General features: G+C 33.3%; 1 protein-coding gene across 1 annotated transcript in view; it reads left to right on the forward strand.

Moving 5' to 3' along the window:
- Nucleotides 1-20,497, forward strand: part of LOC136399139 (cadherin-10) — a 157,564-nt gene that overhangs the window by 132,508 nt on the left and 4,559 nt on the right. The window contains exons 7-10 of the mRNA XM_066374031.1: nucleotides 971-1,224; nucleotides 6,310-6,446; nucleotides 11,256-11,377; nucleotides 17,044-17,152. Coding sequence (XP_066230128.1) covers nucleotides 971-1,224; nucleotides 6,310-6,446; nucleotides 11,256-11,377; nucleotides 17,044-17,152 — 622 coding nt within the window. The remainder of the gene's footprint in view (nucleotides 1-970; nucleotides 1,225-6,309; nucleotides 6,447-11,255; nucleotides 11,378-17,043; nucleotides 17,153-20,497) is intronic.

The following is a 20,497-nucleotide window of genomic DNA, read 5'->3' on the forward strand; positions in this document are numbered from 1 at the left end:
TTATAATAAATCACCACCTTAAATTTTAATCTCTACTATTTTTTCTAAGGTTTATAATCTCATTTTCTTATGTTTTGAAGTATCACACATTGAGTATATAAAAAAGTAAAATTGAATTATGTTGATATGTAAGTATTATATTGTTTTTATTTCTTTATTTATTTACAGTTAATGAACAATTAAAACTCAATCATGCTTTAAATTCATACTATAAATTGGAAGGAAGATATACCATGTATAAGACGCTCCCATGTATAAGATGCACCTTAATTTTGGGGCCCAAATTTTGAAAAAGAAATGTATTACATAAGGTTATTGAACTCATTTTATATTCATCATAAAATTCATGCAACTCCTCATCACTGTCAAAACTCCCATCCATTAGCTTGTCCTCATCTGTGTCTGATGATGAATCACTGTCTTCAACAATGAGTGCAAAAACAAGTGCAAAAAAGATCATATGATCTCACATATATGTGGAATCTAATGAACAAAGTGAACTGAGGAACAGAATAAAGGCAGAGGCAGAGTCACAGGGACCAGAGGTACAGCAGTCAGAGGGAAGGAGGATAAGGGGATGGGATCAGAGAAAGTAAGGGGATTAGTGAAACTATATACATAACACAGAGATACAGATAATAGGACACCAAATCCTAGAGGGAACAGTTAGGGGGAGGGGGACAAATGGGGTATAAAAAAGGACACTGGTGGAGGGTGAGGGAGTTATAGTCAGTGGGACACTTGAATCCATGTAAAAACAATAAAGTAAAAATTAAAAAAAAAGGAAAAAAAAAGGCGAGAAATGCAAGTTAAAAAATCTACAACCCCTGTATAAGATGCACCCAGTTTTTAGACCCCCAAGTTTTCGAACAAAGGCGCATCTTATACATGGGGAAATACAGTAATCCAAATTTTCTCACAGAAATTTCATGGGTTTTTTGTTTTGTTTTGTTTTGTTTTTTTCATATAGCCACTTGACTATGAGAGCCGAAGAGTTTACACTCTGAAGGTGGAAGCAGAAAATACCCATGTGGATCCACGTTTTTATTACCTAGGACCATTTAAAGATACGACTATTGTGAAAATCTCTATTGAAGACGTGGACGAACCTCCCGTTTTTAGCAGATCCTCCTATCTGTTTGAGGTTCATGAAGATATTGAAGTCGGCACAATCATTGGAACTGTTATGGCAAGGGACCCAGATTCTACTTCGAGCCCCATTAGGTAATTATGCCTTTGTTTAAGATAAAAAGAAAACAAATGGAAATAAATATAGAGGTCATGAATTTCTACTTAAAGCATTTAAGGCACTGAAGATAAAAGTCTCTCAATAAGTTGTAGGTAAAGTTGTCTCAGTTTGGGAGCAGGGCATGCACAAGTTTCATAGTTTGCTTCAGTTCTAATCATGCTCTTAATCCTGACACGTTGTATCATCTGCCTGTCTTATTAGGGTATTTGTTGTTCTGATATTTAGTATAGATAAAGGACAACATATAACTATTTCATCTGTGCATTTACATTGTTACTAAATTGCTTTATTTGTGCTTTCTGATTCTTAAATTATAAATATATATGTGAGATTGAGAGGATTGTTAACAGTTTTAAAAAAAATAATTATGTGTTCCAATACAGTAGCATATGGTATTAAAAACTCCCCCATATTCTTGCCATGAAAGAGGAAGTGTTTGTTGTTGTTGTTGTTTTGGCTTTATCAAAAAATATTAGAATATTCCTGAAAAATAAGAGTAAATGGTAGCTTGAAAACATGAGATGTGATTAAAAACAGATTACTGTAAAAGACAAATTTTTCACTATTTCTCGTATAATTTTTCCCTTTTTTTTTCAAATGAGAGGAGAGGAAATAGACAGACTCCCACATGTGCCTCAACTGGAATCCACCCAGCAACTCCCATTTTGGGCCATGCTTGCAACCAAGCTATTTTAAGAGCCTGAGGCAGAGGCTCCAGGAAGCCATCCTCAGTGCCCTGGGCCAGTGCGCTCTAATCCATTAAGTCATGGCTGCAGGAGGGGAAGAGAGAGAGAGAGAAGAAAGAGGGAAGAAAAACGGTGGAGAAGCAGTTGGTTGTTTCTCCTGTGTGCCCTGATTGGGAATCCAACCTGAGACATCCATAAACCAGGCTAATGCACTACCACTGAGCAACCAGTCAGGGCATTCTTGTATCGTTTTAAAAAAAAACAAATCTCTGCATGACCAGTCAGTAGTGCAGTGGATAGAGGGTTGGACTGGGACATGGAGGACCCAGGTTCAAAATCCCAAGGTCGCCAGCTTGAGCACAGGTTCATCTGGCTTGAGAACAGGCTCACCAGCTTAAGTCATGGTCACTGGCTTAAGTCCAAACTTTGCTGGTTTGAAGCCCAAGGTTGCTGGCTTGATCAAGGGGTCACTTGCTCTGTGACCCCCCCTCTCCCCCCAGTCAAAGCACATATGAGAAAGCAATCACTGAACAACTAAGGTGCTGCAATGAAGAATTAATGCTTCTCATCTCTCTCCTTTCATGTCTGCCTGTCTCTATTTGTCCCTCACTCTCACTCTGTCTCTCTGTCTCTGTCCAAAAAAAAAAAAAAGAAAGAAAGAAAGAAAAAGAAATACAGATATCTATGTTCAATACTCAGCAACAGAATGACTACTCACTTTAAACTGTTAGTCTGTCATGGATTTTGGATTTCATTTGTTTCCCTAATTCTCAGCAGGCTGATTTTACTTGCCTCTTGTTCAATGTGGACCAGTCAAGTAAGTAAAAGCTCAAACGGCTGGGCAGTTTCTAAGTGTACTCTTCTCTACCTTCTAAGAATGCAGTGGTGGAATCCAGGGAACCTCTAATTTTGTGTGTCATGTGACTCTAACTCACCTTAAAGTTAAGCATTCTGTAGGTTCTGCAATATCTTCAGTGAAATCATACTATATATATATATTTTTTTTAATTACTATTTGTTTTATATAATTTTACCTAAATATTTTCCTGTATTCGCACACAGTATCACAGGTGACGTATTGACAAAAGAAATGGATACCTGGTAGTCACGTCAAGCTCCCTCCCATCTGCCAGCATCGCTTTCCCGTGAATACCTCCTCTCCAATGCCCTTGTCTCCATTGAAATTGCTGCATTCTTTGGATTTTTTTCCCTTTGAAGCTTTTAAATAACAAATATATACATTTAATTTTCTTTACCAAATACTTATCCAGCATTTTCTTGGCATAGCTCCCAACTGACTTAAACAGACTGTGTTCTCTGTTCACGATTTTTACATGACCATTAAAAAAAATGAAATATAATGTTTTTAAAAAGAGCAGTTTAAATCTAGTAGCTTTGTTAACTGGCAACATAAAGATGTTTCTCCACACTATGAAAGAGATATTTTATAGATTGGTGATTATTTTATGTCAAAATATGGTTGTGGATTTTTGAAACAAAATATAAAATATTTAATCAAGATGCAAGTCTAAGGACTAGAAAAAAAAGAATCCATTTATGTGCACCATATACAATAAAATGAATAACAGCATTAATTATTAATGACCCAGTTTATAACAAGAAAGTTGTTATATGAATTTATGCTACCAGAATTTAGAAAATGCAAATGAATATTTTACGTGTTACTCTTGATAGACTATAGAGGTTAAAAAATATTTTAGTAAAGAAATAAGGTAGCTTTATTAATGTAGTACAATTATGGGATAGATAATATTGAGCATGTTATAAATTGTCATATATTGTGGATCTTGATGCAATAATCAAAGGGATTTACTTAAAATGTGTGTTTGGAAATGATTTTGAAAAGGAAAATGAAAGCTAACACAATTTGCCAATAGATAATTGAAAAATGTAATTATATTGAGTAGAAACAAGAACCAGAGTCTCTGTATCTTTAAAATAATTTTACATAATACTCTAAATGTTGTCATTATCCTTTAAACTAAACCACAAGAAATAACTAAGACAAAATATACATAAATGGATTTGGCACACACAACGATGCTTTATATTAATTTACATGTTGCTGCTTCATGTCATATTTCTACAGAAATAAGGAACCCTATTATTTGCTAAAATGACAAAGAATTCAGTCATTCTGTTTCTTTTAATTAATATTTGTGAATCACCATATCAGATATTAAAATATTTCTCAAGGATTTCTCAATATGTTAAGGAAGATTATTCAGTATAAGATTTATTAAGTGCCTACTAGACTCCCAGTAAGGTGCTTGGTGTTTTCATGTTTGATTTCCTGTATGAGATGTGAGATGAAATGAATTTCTAACACAGTGTGGAAAGACAAGGATGAGTGGTAAAAAGTACTTAATGACAGAAGGGACCAAATAGTTTTTTGTTTGTTTGTTTGTTTGTTTTTTTCCATTTTTCTGAAGCTGGAAACAGGGAGAGACAGTCAGACAGACTCCCGCATGCGCCCGACCGGGATCCACCCGGCACGCCCACCAGGGGCGAAGCTCTGCCCACCAGGGGGCGATGCTCTGCCCATCCTGGGCGTCGCCATGTTGCGACCAGAGCCACTCTAGCGCCTGAGGCAGAGGCCACAGAGCCATCCCCAGCGCCGGGGCCATCTTTGCTCCAATGGAGCCTTGGCTGCGGGAGGGGAAGAGAGAGACAGAGAGGAAAGCGCGGCGGAGGGGTGGAGAAGCAAATGGGCGCTTCTCCTGTGTGCCCTGGCCGCCAAATAGTTTTTACTTCAGGTAATAATAGGAGACTTCAATGAGGAAGTAAAATTTATGTGGAGTCTTCCAAAAGTAAAATAATTTTCTCAACTTGGATAGAATTTGTTAATTAGTCCAGGTATAGAGATACAATATTATGTTCTATTTGTGAATGGTAAAATGTATAGTTTAAATACAAAACTGAATTCATATTATGTTAATAGAAAGAGCTAGTTTCTTAAGGAGATTTATAAAGTACTGATATGTCCTATTTAGAACTGGTTTAAATAAATTTCAATTGATTTTTATAAATATACAATTTTGGAACACTAGAAAAGTAGAGTTTATGGCACTATTAATTATTTTGTGTTATTACTCACAAAACACATTTTAAAATTATATTTGATATAGTTTTCTTTAAAATATATGACAGTTGTGGCTTCAGGAAAGATATATGATAACTCAGTATTACTCCTAGTCTTATCATCTTTGTTTTGCTTTGTTTTCTTGTTTTTTTTAAGTATAGAACATTAAATATAAGTTGGGGATTATGCTTGTTACTATGAAATATAAGTCAGTGTGTTTGTAAAATGGCAGCAACTGTTGAGAGAAATACTATTTTATTTATTTATGATTGAGTTTTATATATTGATTGATTCTAGAGAGAAGAAGGAGAGAGAGAGAAACATTGATTTGTTGTTGTTCCACTTATTTATGCATTCATTGGTTGATGCTTGTTTGTGTCCGGAATGGGTATTAAACCCACAACCTTGATGTATAGAAATGTTCTTACTGACTTAGCTGCCCAAACAGGGGCTGGTTAGCTAGTTTAAACTTTGGCTGACAAACCAAAAAATAATGACATGTATCTGAAGAACTTCAACCTAATTGATAAATTTAGTCATTTGTTCTAAAATGATATTTAATGCAATGCCTTTAATTAATTTGTAGCCTATTTTTTAAACATATACTAAGACTTTATTTGATAACAAATGTATAAAAACTCCTATCCCAAACTTTTTAATTTTTAAACCAACTCTGGTTAAAATGCATGAGTTTTACAATGACATTATATTTGGTTAAGAAACTGAAACTACATGGGTATCACACCATGAAGCTAATAGGTACCATAATAAATTGCTGACCTATTACTTTGAGGAAACGAATGTCTCTAATTTTCTGACTAAGACTTTACTTCTGGGAATGATCTGTTGTATTCAATCCTTATAGTAATTTCTCAACAGAATTCTCAGTAACTAGATAAAGATAGTTGATAATATAACCACACAAAATACCAACTCTTTTGTCGAAAAATCCATCAAGGTCATGTGAATATGGAAATAGATAATGATTATCACAAAATTTGGAAGACTAGAATTTGAATGTAGAACAAATTGCCAACCAATGCCTTGGGAAGAGATGTGTGTGTGTGTGTGTGTGTGTGTGTGTGTGTTTGTGTGTGCACTTGTGTATGTGATAAATTGATAAAATAGTCTGCATTCTAGATCACTACTATGTACATTTCTGAAATTAGCATATATCCCTACATATGTGTCTTTGCAGTTTATCATTTTCTTCTATAAACCATCAATGACATTGCCATGTCTTTTTCTTTTTCTTGGCCTTCTGTGTTCAGATTTTCCTTGGATCGCCATACCGACCTTGACAGGATCTTTAATATACATTCTGGAAATGGATCCCTTTATATATCAAAGCCACTTGACCGTGAACTATCTCAATGGCACAATCTTACCGTTATAGCTGCTGAAATCAGTAAGATGAATTTATGTATATAATATTTAAACATATAATTTTAGTTCCTATTTTATATTAAAAATAATTTCTTTTCTTTGCACACATAATTTATACATTAAGTTTTTAAAAAGCTTCTCAATGCCTATAGTTTTTTTCAATAGTTTTTATATATACTAAGTGATAGTTATAGGTCTAGATAAACTACATTTTATAGTTTCTAATTAAAATCTATAGTTAAGAACTAAAGATAGTCTCTGTTGGGGAAATAATATATAATTAGATTTGTTTCATGGATGTTATGAATTACAATCTGTGCTTGATGCCAAATGTATATCACTTAATTTTAACAATGAACATGCAGATAGATACTATTACTTTCATTTTACAAATAAGGAAACCAAAGTAATTATAATGATAACTAACAAATACTCTGTGCCAGGTATTAGGCTAAGAATTTTTAATCCATTTTCTCTTATTAATATTTTTATTGACTTTATTTGACAGATAAAGAAATAAGGTTCCAAGGGTTTTTACCAACTTGCCCAAATCACACTGCCAGTAGTAAAATTTGAATTTGAAGCCAGTCATTTTGTTTTAAAACAAATACTTACTTCTGTACCTAATTTATAAAATTTTATCTAACTCGTAGTAGACAGAGCCAGGAGTCAAAACCACATCTGTCTCCAATAGCAAACATTCTTGCTACTTAATTTGGGGAGCCCATAATTAATTAAAAATATCAGGCCTCTTGTTAAAAATGATTCAGAAGTTTAACATGGCAACAGAAGAGCATTAGAACAAGTGTGTGGCCCTTCTGAGTGTGCAACCTGTACAACTGTGCATGCCCGTGAAGCCAGCCTTGTCTATACATGCGAACCTGCTCGTGGTTACTGATTCCTGTATTATGGTGTACATGGCAGAGAGCAAGTGTTTAACTTCTTAAAAAGATGTATTAATTAAGGGCTGGGTCATTGTGAAATACAGAGCCTATAAATTCCAGATCTGAAATACTAAGTGGAATCCACAAACATGTATCTAGGTCAGGGTATTTGAAGAATCCATTCCAGGGTTTTGGTAGGCAGAACCTTGAGACTGACTACCAAGAGTCTCAGGAGTATGAACTAGGCTAGATGGATCATCAGCAATGAATTCGAGGCTTCACAATAAAATAATAGACTTAGTTTTCTCCTTAAGTTGAGCCCTGAAATGTGAATTAACGAGATGACCCAAATGATCCAGTGTGTCCATATGAGATAGAAACGGCTGTGCCTTTTAAGGCTAACAGAAGTTTGTTTTTGTTTGTTTGTTTTTTAGTTTTTATTTTTTTTAAAAATTCTTGTTTCTATATCTGTCCACATCTCACTATAGTTAGAAGTATAGTTAGAAGTGCCCGACTGGATCCAGTCTGGTCATTCCAGAATCATGATTGTTAGTGCTCTTTTGTTGAGTCAAGGTTCTTATTCAAGCCAGTGAGCTAGAAATTGCATTTTCCACTCCAGGTACCTTACAAAATTTAACTTGTAAAGCTAGTTGAAGTAATTAGGATTCTGTAAAAAGCTAAGCCAATCACGTTCTTCTTTTTAAAAACTAAACCTGTTTCTTGCCCATAAATGAATCAGTCGATGGTGTGACTGCTGGGAATGTCTACTTGCCAAACCACAGGCAGTCAGGGCCCCTTGTGCCGCTTTGGGTATTAAAGAGAATGAGGGTAAGAGCAAAACAGCGTCTAGGAAATTGTTTTCGCTAGATTTTAAACATTAAGTTTATGATCTCCACATCATATAACAAGCCCTAGGCAGGCCAGAATGGCATATAAATGTCCTTCTTGCCAACGTGTTTGCAAGCCCTGCCTCTAGTGGTTTAATTCTGCATTCCACAGCAGTGTATCACATGATAGGGCAAGTACTACCGACTTCTCTGTTTCTTCTTTAAAAAAATATTTGAAATGCCATGTGAAGAATAAAAGAGTCTAAAATTAAAGTCAGAATCGGGGATTGTAGTATACCTCATTGTAGAGACCCATGAGTTCCTCCACATATGAAAATTTAAATACAATCATTACACTACATCTAAGGACAGTTGAGCAAAGTTTATACCAAAGGACTAACTCCATATATATAGCTGGTTCCTTATTAGTGGAAATTCTTACCCCAAGATGATAGAAAAGACACATCATTCTAAAGTCTGAAATTTCTTGAGGATGATTTAATATCCTCTTCTGGGAAGGATGGAAGATTCTTTACAGCTGATACATTCTTGTTACCGCAGACTTTGCCTCGGTGACTGTGAAAGAGACTCAGGTGGTAAATGCATGTCAGCAACAAGTCAGTGTAAACGCTTCCTTGGAATGCTTTATATTTCTGTTTTTACAAAAGCTGCAGCATCTGCCAGTAAAAAGAACAACACAAGCATTGTTTTTTGAATAGGTGACTCCAGGCTTGATACTTTACAAAGCACATTTATCCCTGTGGATTTAGCTTTTCATTTGAAGAGCCCTGAGTTATTTGTAAAGAGGCTGGAGAATCTCTATGCAGCATTGTTAGTGAAGGGGCAGACAGTGCAGTTTTCAGATATGAGACTTTTCTCTCTCTCTTGGCTCTGTGGCATAGTTACAGAGTGAATTTCTACCCACAAAAGAGTTATTTTTATGTCAAGACTTTATATTGAAAGAAAATATGTTGCTTATGTCCACTCTGTAAGTAGGTTAAAGAGCATGTTCTAGCGAATATGAAAGAATCTGACCTTCCACCTCTTCTCCAAGTAGCTTTAGATAGTTGAGGGTCCATGTATAAGCAAACAACATGCTCTGGGTTTCAACAAATGGTCTAGAAGTAGAAAAGGTCAGAGAATAGTAGAATAGCATTTTTCTCCTCTCTCCGCTTCTCCTCAAATGGACCCCTCCTCAGACCCACATGAACGATAGGAAAGCTAGTTAACAGGTTTTTATTGTGTGGATGCTTTGTGTTGAGAAAAAAACCTAACCTCTTAAGTAGTAAGGAAATGAAGAAGGTACATAGTGATAATAAAGATGATAATATTAATAGTTACCACATATTGGGTGCTTACTAACAAACTGATACTTTGATCAGAACGTGCTATGTGTTAACCCATCCAATTTTTCAAATTATAAGAAGTTCTATTTCAATTCTTTGTTAATAAAACTAGGCATTAGAAAGGGAGTACACTGACCAAAGTCATGCAGAGTGGGTGGTGGACTTGGGAGTCCAGGCAGCTCTGCTTGACCACAGGGTCTGAACTCTACTCACCTGACACACCAGGAAAGGAAACACTATGCAGCAGTAGATTAGCGAGAATGAAATCAGAGCTGAGGACTGATTACTTGTGGGTTAAGAAGACTGAGATAAGACTCAATTGTTAAAAAGGCGAGGCATTTGAAAGTTTCTCTTGAAAAGAGGAAGGAAAGGTAAAATTGGTAAATACAGTTCAAAATGAATTTAGAATTCTTCCTGCCTGCCTTCATACTACTTTGGCTTTGTCAATGCCCTGCTGAGTAATCAGTTCTTATACAATATTTTTTAAAAATTTCTGATCTCTGTATTTTAGTAACACTATGATTACATGGAGAGAGAGGAGAAGAGATAAATTCTTTGTAATAATGACACACTCTCTATTTGCACGTGACACAATTTTTACCCTTATACCTAAAAGTTAATTTAGATAAAATTAGAAAGTCAGATAAATTTTACAAGGGTAAATGATCTTACTCATAATCCATGCTGGTAGAGGCCATTAAATAAGGCTCTGCTGTTGCTCAGCTCATCTGCTTTTTGTATGTTTGTTTTGCTTTGTTTTTAGCTAATTATCTCCTTTTCCTTTTATATTGATCTTCAGATTGACTTCATCAAAGTTCATGCAGAAGGTGGACTGAGATTTTGATATCATGAAAGCTGCTGAATATAACCTGAATTTAAAATGTCAAAATACTCTCAGATATCAGAACAAGTGCCTAGAAATATTCATAGTGGAGATAATATAATTATGACTAATACTAGGTTGTTGTCCAAGGCTAAGCTAAATAGACATTTCTATTTTAAACATCTATTTACCAATTGAAAAAAAATAATGCATGTTTTTATGTAAAAACTTAGATGCTCTTGATTTTGTAGCAAAAAAAAATCAAAATTATTATAATCTATGTCACTATTGAATGTATGAATATGTTACTATTGTGCAACTAATTATGTTGCACAAAATTGTGCCTGTATTTTGAAATAGAACTAGTAACAATATTAATGAAATAGATTTCATTGTAAATTTCTATTCAACTTGTAAAATTAGTAACTATATATTAAATTTTCCAAAAGAAGAGTTGTGAGTAGATATTAGAATATATTTTAGTGACAAACATAGTTAGAGGGTAGTTTGTAATAAAACAGCTACCACGTAGAAGATGACCTTGAACAAGTTACTAATTTATTAAAAACTACTTCTTCCCCTCCCAAAAAAGACAGGAAAAATTAGGTAACATAATGATGTATAACAAAGCTTTATTAAATACTTGTTCTTATTTTATATATATTTGGACAGTAGAGACACAAATATAACATGAACTCAATTCCAGTGGATTGTGCTTTTAAAAATATTTTCCAAAACAATAATAGTACTCTTGAGCCCAATAATAATTGAATTCATGACTATTTAAGTAGGCTCTTAGTAATTGTCTTTATTGCATTTGCTCATTATGTGAGTAGAATTGCCTCAATACAATTATTTGTGGTGAGCACTTAATATCCACAAATAGTTGTATCAAGTAAACCTGATGTAAACTGTATCTTCCTAAACAAAATTTTCCTTTCTCTTTTCTAGACAATCCCAAAGAGATGACTCGTGTGGCTGTTTTTGTGAGAATTTTGGATGTTAATGACAATGCCCCACAGTTTGCTGTGTTCTATGACACTTTTGTATGTGAAAATGCCAGACCAGGACAGGTAAGTACTTGGAGGATTTAAATAGAGTGGTTAAATATTTTCTTTTCTCAATTTGAGAATGAGAAAATTGAGATAAAAACACTCACATAAAGTCCCAGTAATATAATTAAAAAGAAACAATCAAATACTGTTGTTTTTAAGGTTGAAGATTTCATAAATAACAGTATAATAAGTTGCATATGTCTTTTGTAAATTTCTAACGTACGTAAGATTTTATTGTTACCGCAAAAGTTAAGTAGTAAGAATAAATACCTTTATATTTTTAACTTTGAAAAAAAATATCAGAAAACAAGGGAAAGACCACTGCTGTGCCATTAGATAAATATTAACTGATAGAAAGATGGGAAATAAAAGTTGGGAAAAACACAGACCAATACATGGGATCAGCAAAACATTCCATCTGTATTTCAGTGTATGCCAAACGGTTTTAAAGTGCTGCCACAGAATTCACTCCTTACATTTATACTTGCATTTCACCATTATAGCAACACATAAAGTGTATAATGACTTAGTTTTCGTCCTTTAAAACATTCTTCCTCCATCAGCTTTGTTTATAACTCTTTAAGTCTTTTCCTCAGTGGACTCATTTTGTTGTTTGAAAAGCTCCAGCGTGTATGGCTGAAAGAACGCTCTTAATTGGTTTGAGTGCTATCTTCACAGAAGGAAGCTGCATGTTATAAATAATAATTGGGAATCAGATTTGATTTATTTAAAAAAAAGGAGCCATCATAAAACTGTATGGTGTTTTGAGATCATTTGAGGCTCTTTAAAAACATCAATGTCATTGTTATATTTTTATGTAAATTACATTGTGGAATAACTCAGATACTTACTTCGGAAGATTGTAATAAGAATTCAATAGCCTGTCTATTCAAAATGGTAAAATTGTTGCAATATGATTCATTTTTTTATTTGAAAATATTATGGAACTGTTTAATTTGGAATACTTAAGTGACTTAGCTACTTCTGACCTACTTAATGAAACAGTGTGTGCCCTAAAAATACCATTTCAAATAGTCCTCTGCTTGCCAGGCTCAGCATGATGTAAGTTGAAACTTTTTCTTTAAAATATAAATTACCCACTTTGCAATTGCTGCATACATTGCTTCCTCTATGGTTATTTTATGTAATTTTCAAGAGATCTTTTCAGAGCATTTGAGTCATTATAAATACTGATTTCCAAATGTATTCAAAATATACTAAATGAGGAATTGTGTTTGTTTCTTTTTCTCCTCCTTTTAAAAACGTTATCAGACATGGAAACTCTATATATTTGGACTTTTAAAAACCAGTTGGCATATTGAAATAAAATATATTCAAATTGAAGATAATTTTAATAAATAGTGCAATAGTTTCTCATGGCAGTTATTTTTAATAAGACTAGTTTGTTAGATGTCGTTTTGGTTTCATAGGCTGAAAAATGGTTCCTTAAACTAAAGCTTCCATATGCCCAGTGCTGGAATTCTAGGTTAAGCCATTTTAGCAAGGAAGACCAAAGTGATTATTTGGTGAAGTCCTTCTTCACTAAGCCTTTCTTGAAATTCATTTGTTAACTCCGTCTTCCCTCCTCCAAGGGAGTAAAAGCCTTGTTCAGACTTCTGGGTGTGCTTTAATTATTTACAGAGTATTTCAAGCTACACAACGCTCCTCTAAATTAAGTGCTCTTTACGAGTTGCATTTAGAACAACAACATGGGAAATAATTTCTTTAATTTGATGTGTGGATTAACTGAAAAGACAGAAATAAAGCTAATTGCCACACCAACTCCTTTTTTTCCTATTCCCTTCTATAAGGGTAGAAGAATTTCCTCCTGGAAAAGCATACAACTTACAACTGATGCACTATTAATATTCCCTTCTTGTTTCTGAAGGAGGCCACTTGATTAGTCCTTTTTAGTCCTTTTTTTTATTTTTATCTCAGAGGAAGGGTAGAGGACCTTGAAAAAGCAGTGAAGAGAGGACCCGCTGTTTTTCTTTTTTTCCATCTTCCCTCAAACATGCCCAACTCTTTCAGTTAATAAAAACATATTTAAAAAATTTTTAATCTCTGTGGGAAGGAAATAGCATTTCAGTTTCACAGGAGATTTCCCAGGGTGTCTCTCCATGAAGAAGTGCTGCCTACATTGAACCATCCCTGGTACCTAAACTCCAGGCCTTTTTCAAACCCCAAATATCCTGTAGCTATTTTCCTTAAAACAGTGTTTAACAGCTGAAAAAGTGTGTCTTTTACCAGAGCAAAGGGTTTTTTTCATTAACAAATACTATTTTTCTTCCCATAAAAAAATTAAAACTCATTCATTAGTTTTCTAACTTTAAACATCTTAAAATCCATTCACCATCTCATATTCTATTATACTGTGACCGTTAAAATGCTCTTCAAGTTGATTTAACGTTATTCTAGAATTACCCAGCGCAAATACAAACAAATTATTTAACTGTTAAGAAGGTAAAATATAAATGACATATCTGTGTCAATTTCTCAGATGCTTAAAATGAATACTGGACATCACTAGTATTTTCTCCTTAATTTTGGCAATCTCTTTTATTTTGGAAATGGGTCAAAATAAATTTGTCTTAAGTGGAAATTAAATAGTGAATTCTTATATAGAGAGACAAGAAATAATTTTATCTCCTAGTTACCAACTTCTGATTTCTATCGCAATGCTTTATGGTGATAAACCAAAACAAAATAGTGAGATTTTTTTTTTAATGTACGACTGGAAATGAAAAGAAAGACTAGATTGGAAAGTAAATGCTGGATACAGAGAAGTTGAACACTAGAAACCAAGTTGTGTGTCTAAGGAAAAAAAAAATTGTGAAAAGAATCTCCATCTGCAACAAAGAAGATACTGAGTTATAAAAATATGTTGAAATCTGATATAGATTTCTAACACGTGATTCTATCTTACTTGTATTATTAATATGAGCTTTACTTATTTCTTTCATAACATTTAATGAACATGTATCAGTAAACCACTGATTTTGAAATTTATAATGTTACTATATTTTATTAAAATATTACACTTTAATTTAGAACTTTTATGTAAATCTTTATAATTTCTTTAAAATATATGTAAAGATGTAACCTTTTTTTCTCTGATGCATATTATTTTGGTCCGTAAAAATGAATTGCAATTGGGCCCTGGCCGGTTGGCTCAGTGGTAGAGCATTGGCCTGACGTGCAGGAGTTCTGGGTTCGATTCCTGGCCAGGGCACACAGGAGAAGCGCCCATCTGTTTCTCCACCCCTCCCCCTCTCCTTCCTCTCTCTCTCTTCCCCTCCCACAGCCAAGGCTCCATTGAAGCAAAGTTGGCCCGGGTGCTGAGGATGGTTCCATGGCCTCTGCCTCAGGCACTAGAATGGCCCTTGTTGCAATAGAGCAATGCCCCAGATGGGCAGAACATCGACCCTGGTGGGCATGCCTGGTGGATCCCGGTCAGGCGCATGCGGTAGTCTGTCTGATTGCCTCCCTGTTTCCAACTTCAGAAAAATACAAAAAAATAAAATAAAATAAAATAAAATGAATTGCAATTGAAATTTGTAATCATAGTTGCAAATGTATATTTATTATAAGACACTGTAGTTTTTGTTTTAAAAAATCATTAGCTCTCCTTTCACATTTTTATTATTTGCATGTCTATATGAGTGTTAACATACTAATCTAAGTGAATATCTGTTAGTCTACTCTATTTCTTGATATGTTAATTCATTTATGCTGATTTTCCTCATCTACTTGTTCTTATAAATCACTATTTAAAAATGAACTTATGACTGCTAAACAAACAGGTCAGTCAAGAAATGGTTTTCTCATTTAATTGATACCTTTTAAATAGGATTAGTGTTAGGTCAATGCCGAGAGAACCAGGCCAAGGATGTTTAAAGGAGCAAAAATTTTATTAATAAATGTGCTCACAAATGAGCTGAAACCAGAAAGCGGTGTCAGCAGCAAGCAAGGGGAGGAGGTATCTTTTATAGGGTAGGTGGTCAGGTCCAGTCTGATATTGTGAGTTAAAATCTGTCACACCCTGGGGGGTTGGATGTTCTGCTCTCTATGGTTGTTTTACTACATCTTGAGCAACAAGATACCTGTTAGGGGTGTTAATTGTGGCCAAGCCACACAGGGTCATTGTGCCCCAGAGACATCTTATCCATCAGCAGTAAGGGAACAATGCATCTATGGAAGTTAATGCACCTGTATGGAAAAATACTGATAAAAGGTATTTAACAAAGTAGGGACATATAAATATTGTTCTAACAGTTAACATTATTTGAACATTTTTTCCTTTTAATCTCTTAATTTATGTGCCATCTTTCAGTTTTTTACTGAATGAATAAGCCATTAGCCATAAATTCTTGCTTCTATCTAAATTTATATTGTAACATTTCACAAAGTGGTTATATTTTCAATTTATTAAATGTTTTGCTATTTTTGCTGCTTGTTTCTAGACAATAGGCATTTATCTTTGGTTCAAGTATGTTTCTTGTATCATTATAAAATAAATGGTTAAGGTTGTAATTAAACATGGAGTACCTCAAATTTACCACATTTTAATTTTCCAAAGAAGCTTTAAAAGTAATAATTTAATACAGTATAATTAAAATAATTTCTTAATTTTTCAAATTATTTTACATTGTGCTTTAATCTTGAAATCTCTCTTTCAGTCAATGAAACATCAATTATAAATACTTCCATTGATTCACACAATGTTGAGTGAATCCAGTAAAAAGCATTTACTTTTTGGTAAAGCATAAGTTTGACCATTTCTATAGGTATCAAAACACATATCTAACCACTTCAGAAGCTCTTTTGCAAAATTAAAATATGCAGAAAAATATATAAAATGGCATAAATTAAAGGCAAAGTGGATATGCAGGCCATACAATACATAGCTATGTTACATCTATATGTGTAATATTAATTAATCACATAACCTACTCAGAGCAATGATTGGATTATAGTATGGAGTTTTAATTTTCTGCTTTGTTACCAGGTAGCTTCCTATACTGTCTCTTATCCCAAGTAAATCAAGAGTTGTCCCTTAGAAAATAACTGGCCCCTTTAGTATGAATATGGTGAATTAAAATATACATAATTTTATTGACAGTGAAAATGAAGTGGACTGTTACTGTTCAAGTAGATAATAAAATGTTTGTCTTTCCTTGAACAGTTATGTATAATATTGTCTATAAAATCTACCCATTTTTCAACAGTTTTTGCTTTATTTGTGATGAGGAGGAAGGCCATAATCAAAATAATTTTCTAAATTTTTCCTACATTAGATAAACTTACAGGACAGTGTTTAAACATATATGAAATAACCCACTCACTTCAAATTCTGTATCTAAATTAGTAACATCACCAAGAATATACTACCACTTGTTATTTTGAAGGAATTGATACTATTTAATAAAAATTTAGAGTAATACACAAAAATAGAGATAGTAACAGAGAGAAGGAGAGAGAGAAAGGAAAAGATGGGGACATTCTTAAAATCAAAGTAATAATAAAAATGGTGAACTAATTCAAACAAAGGTAAAAGGCATTAAGGAAGAAAATCATTTGCCTTTAAAACTTTTTAGATAAAATTGGATGTCAAAAATTGTATATTATAAAGCAGATTCTACCCATGGAAGTTTGATAACTATGCAATTTTCTCTTTTCTGCAGCTAATACAGACTATAAGTGCGGTAGACAAAGATGACCCTTTAGGTGGACAGAAATTTTTCTTCAGTTTAGCTGCTGTCAATCCAAACTTCACAGTACAGGACAACGAAGGTAAGTTGTAGAACGTATTCATTATAATATAAGGTGACACTAACAAGAAATTTCCTCCAGAGTAACAATTAACATGTACATTGTGTATTACTTTATTAATCTGTATTACAAAATTTTGTTTTTATCAGATATTTAATGAGATACTGTAGTAAATTTTTGCTTGATATTGTTTTCTCTCTTAAATTTGAAATTAATAAAATATGTGAAAGAAGTTTCTATATGAGTCCTAAATAAAAGATTGAATCTTGAGAACATTAGAAAAGCTGAAAATAATTATTTCCCTTAACAAAAAGCATAAGACACGAAAAGAAGTGAGAGAAGAAAGAGAAGCAACATTAACTTGTGAAGAAATTGGTACAAATGTGTAGTTGCAAGGGCAAGAATCATTGTTCTGCATAATTTACAAATTTTATAATGTGTCTGTGATCAAAAGTACTAAAATTATACTTTTTGCATTCTCAAAAAAAGGCAGAAACATCTTTTAGAAGAAAAAGATATGCAAATGGTTACTATTTTTAAAAAGTTGAACAGCTTCTTCTTTGGAGAATGTGTAATTAGTCTAGTAGTCCAAACAAAAGTATATAATTAGAGCTTTTCTTTCCTTTATAAATTTCTGTTAAAGTAATTATATTGGCTAGGTTTTGTGTTTTTTGTTTTTTGGGTTTGTTTTTTTTTTTGCTAAAAAGGCATACTAGTTTTAAAGCAACTGCAGATATAATTATTCTTCAGATAAGTCTAACTACAGTGGCATATGTACAATACCTTCATAATAGTGTATTTACGTTGACAGAGCCTGGTTGCTACAGCATTCTCGGTGGCTTTCAGAATATCAGAAACTAGTTTAAGATAATTGATAGTTTTATATTTATCCAACTACTATTTGGAATATTTGATGTAGTAGAAACTTTGCACAATCTGTTTGCGAAATCTGACTTTTTGCATTGTCTTTGTTTTCTATCCCTCTGGACACCTAAAATAATTTTGATGGGAAAACTAACACACAGTTTGCAGATAAAATACAAAATACCCAACTATCATAGAAACTATACTCATCATTTTAATTGGCTGAATCTTGCAATATAAAAATAGAACTTAGCCTGACCAGGTGGTGGCACAGTGGATAGAGCATCAGACAGGGACGTGGAGGACCCGGGTTCAAAACCCCGAGGTTGTCAGCTTGAGCGAGGGCTCATCAGCTTGAGTGCAGGGTTTGCTGGCTTGACCATGGGATCATAGGCATGACCCTATGGTTGCTGGCTTGTGCCCAAGGTTGCTGGCTTGAAGCCCAACATCGCTGGTTTGAGCTCAAGGTCACTGGCTTGAGCAAGGGGTCACTTGCTCTGCTGCATCCCCCCTGGTCAGTGCACATGTGATAAAGCAATCAATGAACAACGAAAGAGATTAAGGAGCTGCAGCGAAGAATTGATGCTTCTCATCTTTCTCCCTTCCTTCCTGTCTGTCCCTATCTCTCCCTCTCTCTGTCTCTGTCACAGAAAAAAAAATAGAACTTAGACTGGACATTCTTAGTATTTAACTGACAACATTATAACTTTTTCTAATTGTATTTTAATTTTTTTGTTGCTATTAAACTAAGCTCTGGATCCCAGTGAGCACCTCTCAGTTTTAAAAAGAATAGAGACTTAAAATAGTATGTCTTACACAGCATTTCACACTTAATTGGGAAAATAACTCAAGGATAATCTTATTTTTGACAAATAGTGCCATTTTTATTTATATATATTAAGAAAAGTTCCTGACCCTATATGTTACTCAAATCATAGATTGATATATGAATATAAACCTGAACATACTACTAAATAGAATACCACTAAAGTCTGAAGCAGTATTTGTCCCACTGTATTCCCCCATGTGTAAGACGCACCTTTTTAAAAAGGATTTGGGGTCTGAAATCTGGGTGTGTCTTATCTTATACAGTGGTTGTAGCGCTGTGGCATTTCAAATGCCATAGATAGAACTGAGAATGAGGCAATATATGAAGACAGTGATGAGGAGTTGTATGAATTTTATGATGAATAAAACTTGAGTTCAATAACTTTATATAATACATTTTTTTTCAAATTTCAGGCTCCAGAATTAAGGTGTGTCTTATACATGGGAGCATCTTATACACAGGGAAATATGGTTAATCATGCATAAATTACTATTTTCTGTTATTGGGTGGATTTTGCAAAGAATCCCAATGACATAGTTATTACTTTAATGTTGCTTTTCTTGAGAAAATAAACTAGTACTTACTTATAGTTTATCTTAAAAACCTATAATTTTATGATATTTTTAAAAATAATTTTCTGCTTCTATGATACTACATGTGGAACTTTTCATTTTTAAGATTTCCATACTTTTCATTAATGTGTAAGTCAAAAACATTATTATATGATGATTTTCTGAATATTTAATATGATTTAAATAGACTGTTTAGTTTAAGGCAAACGTTTGTTTGGTTCTTCAGTATTAAAGCTATTGTAGAAAATACTAAAATTTAGAAAGTTTTCAAAAGTTAAAGTATAAATCAGAAATTCTAAGAAAGTCCCACATGTATATAGATTTTATTGTAGTGCAGGTTTGAGAATGGAATAATTGTGTCCTAATACTTCTTGGAAGATAAGTCAAAATTATAAAATTATCAGAATTACAATTTATTTTAAAATTTTGCTTAAGTACATTATTTTTCTAATGTACTTCGATAGCTTATGTAGCTAACTGAGGTAGTAAAAGTTAACTTCTCACTAATAATTTAGGAAATTATTGTTTTAAATTCAATCTCTATACCTTCAAATAACTGTCATTCCTCCCCTCACCTCCCAGCCTGGATTGATTTAGTGTTTGGCTAACTTGCTTCTTTTCCTGTATTGCCATTTTAACCAATTCTATGAGATTGGCTAAACTAGACTAAGTACATTGAGCAAACCAAATAAGAGATGATTAGCCAGGTATATATTGACTTTATCTTTTAATATGTATTAATTATATAGTACTAGATACTATATATTTTTATTAATCCCATACCCCTCATTCATGGATACTAGATGAGTTATCAGATAAATATCAGTAGCAATATACTAGATAGTGGGATGTGGCCTTTATTAAATCTCTGCTTTTTCCCAGTGGTGGGATTCAAATAATGTAACAACCAGTTCTCTGCCCTAATGACCATTTTAAGTATTAAAAAAAAATGCTATACCAAAAGGTAATTTATTATTTCATTAATTTAATACTTAAATAAGAACAATAAAAGATGTACACAAAACTAGATTATGTTATAAGAAAGCATTTTAAAATATTAATGAAAAAATATTAAATAATAACCTGGCAAAAGCAATAAAA

This window comes from Saccopteryx leptura, chromosome 1, assembly GCF_036850995.1.
Source record: "Saccopteryx leptura isolate mSacLep1 chromosome 1, mSacLep1_pri_phased_curated, whole genome shotgun sequence".
In the NCBI taxonomy this organism is placed as follows: Eukaryota; Metazoa; Chordata; class Mammalia; order Chiroptera; family Emballonuridae; genus Saccopteryx; species Saccopteryx leptura.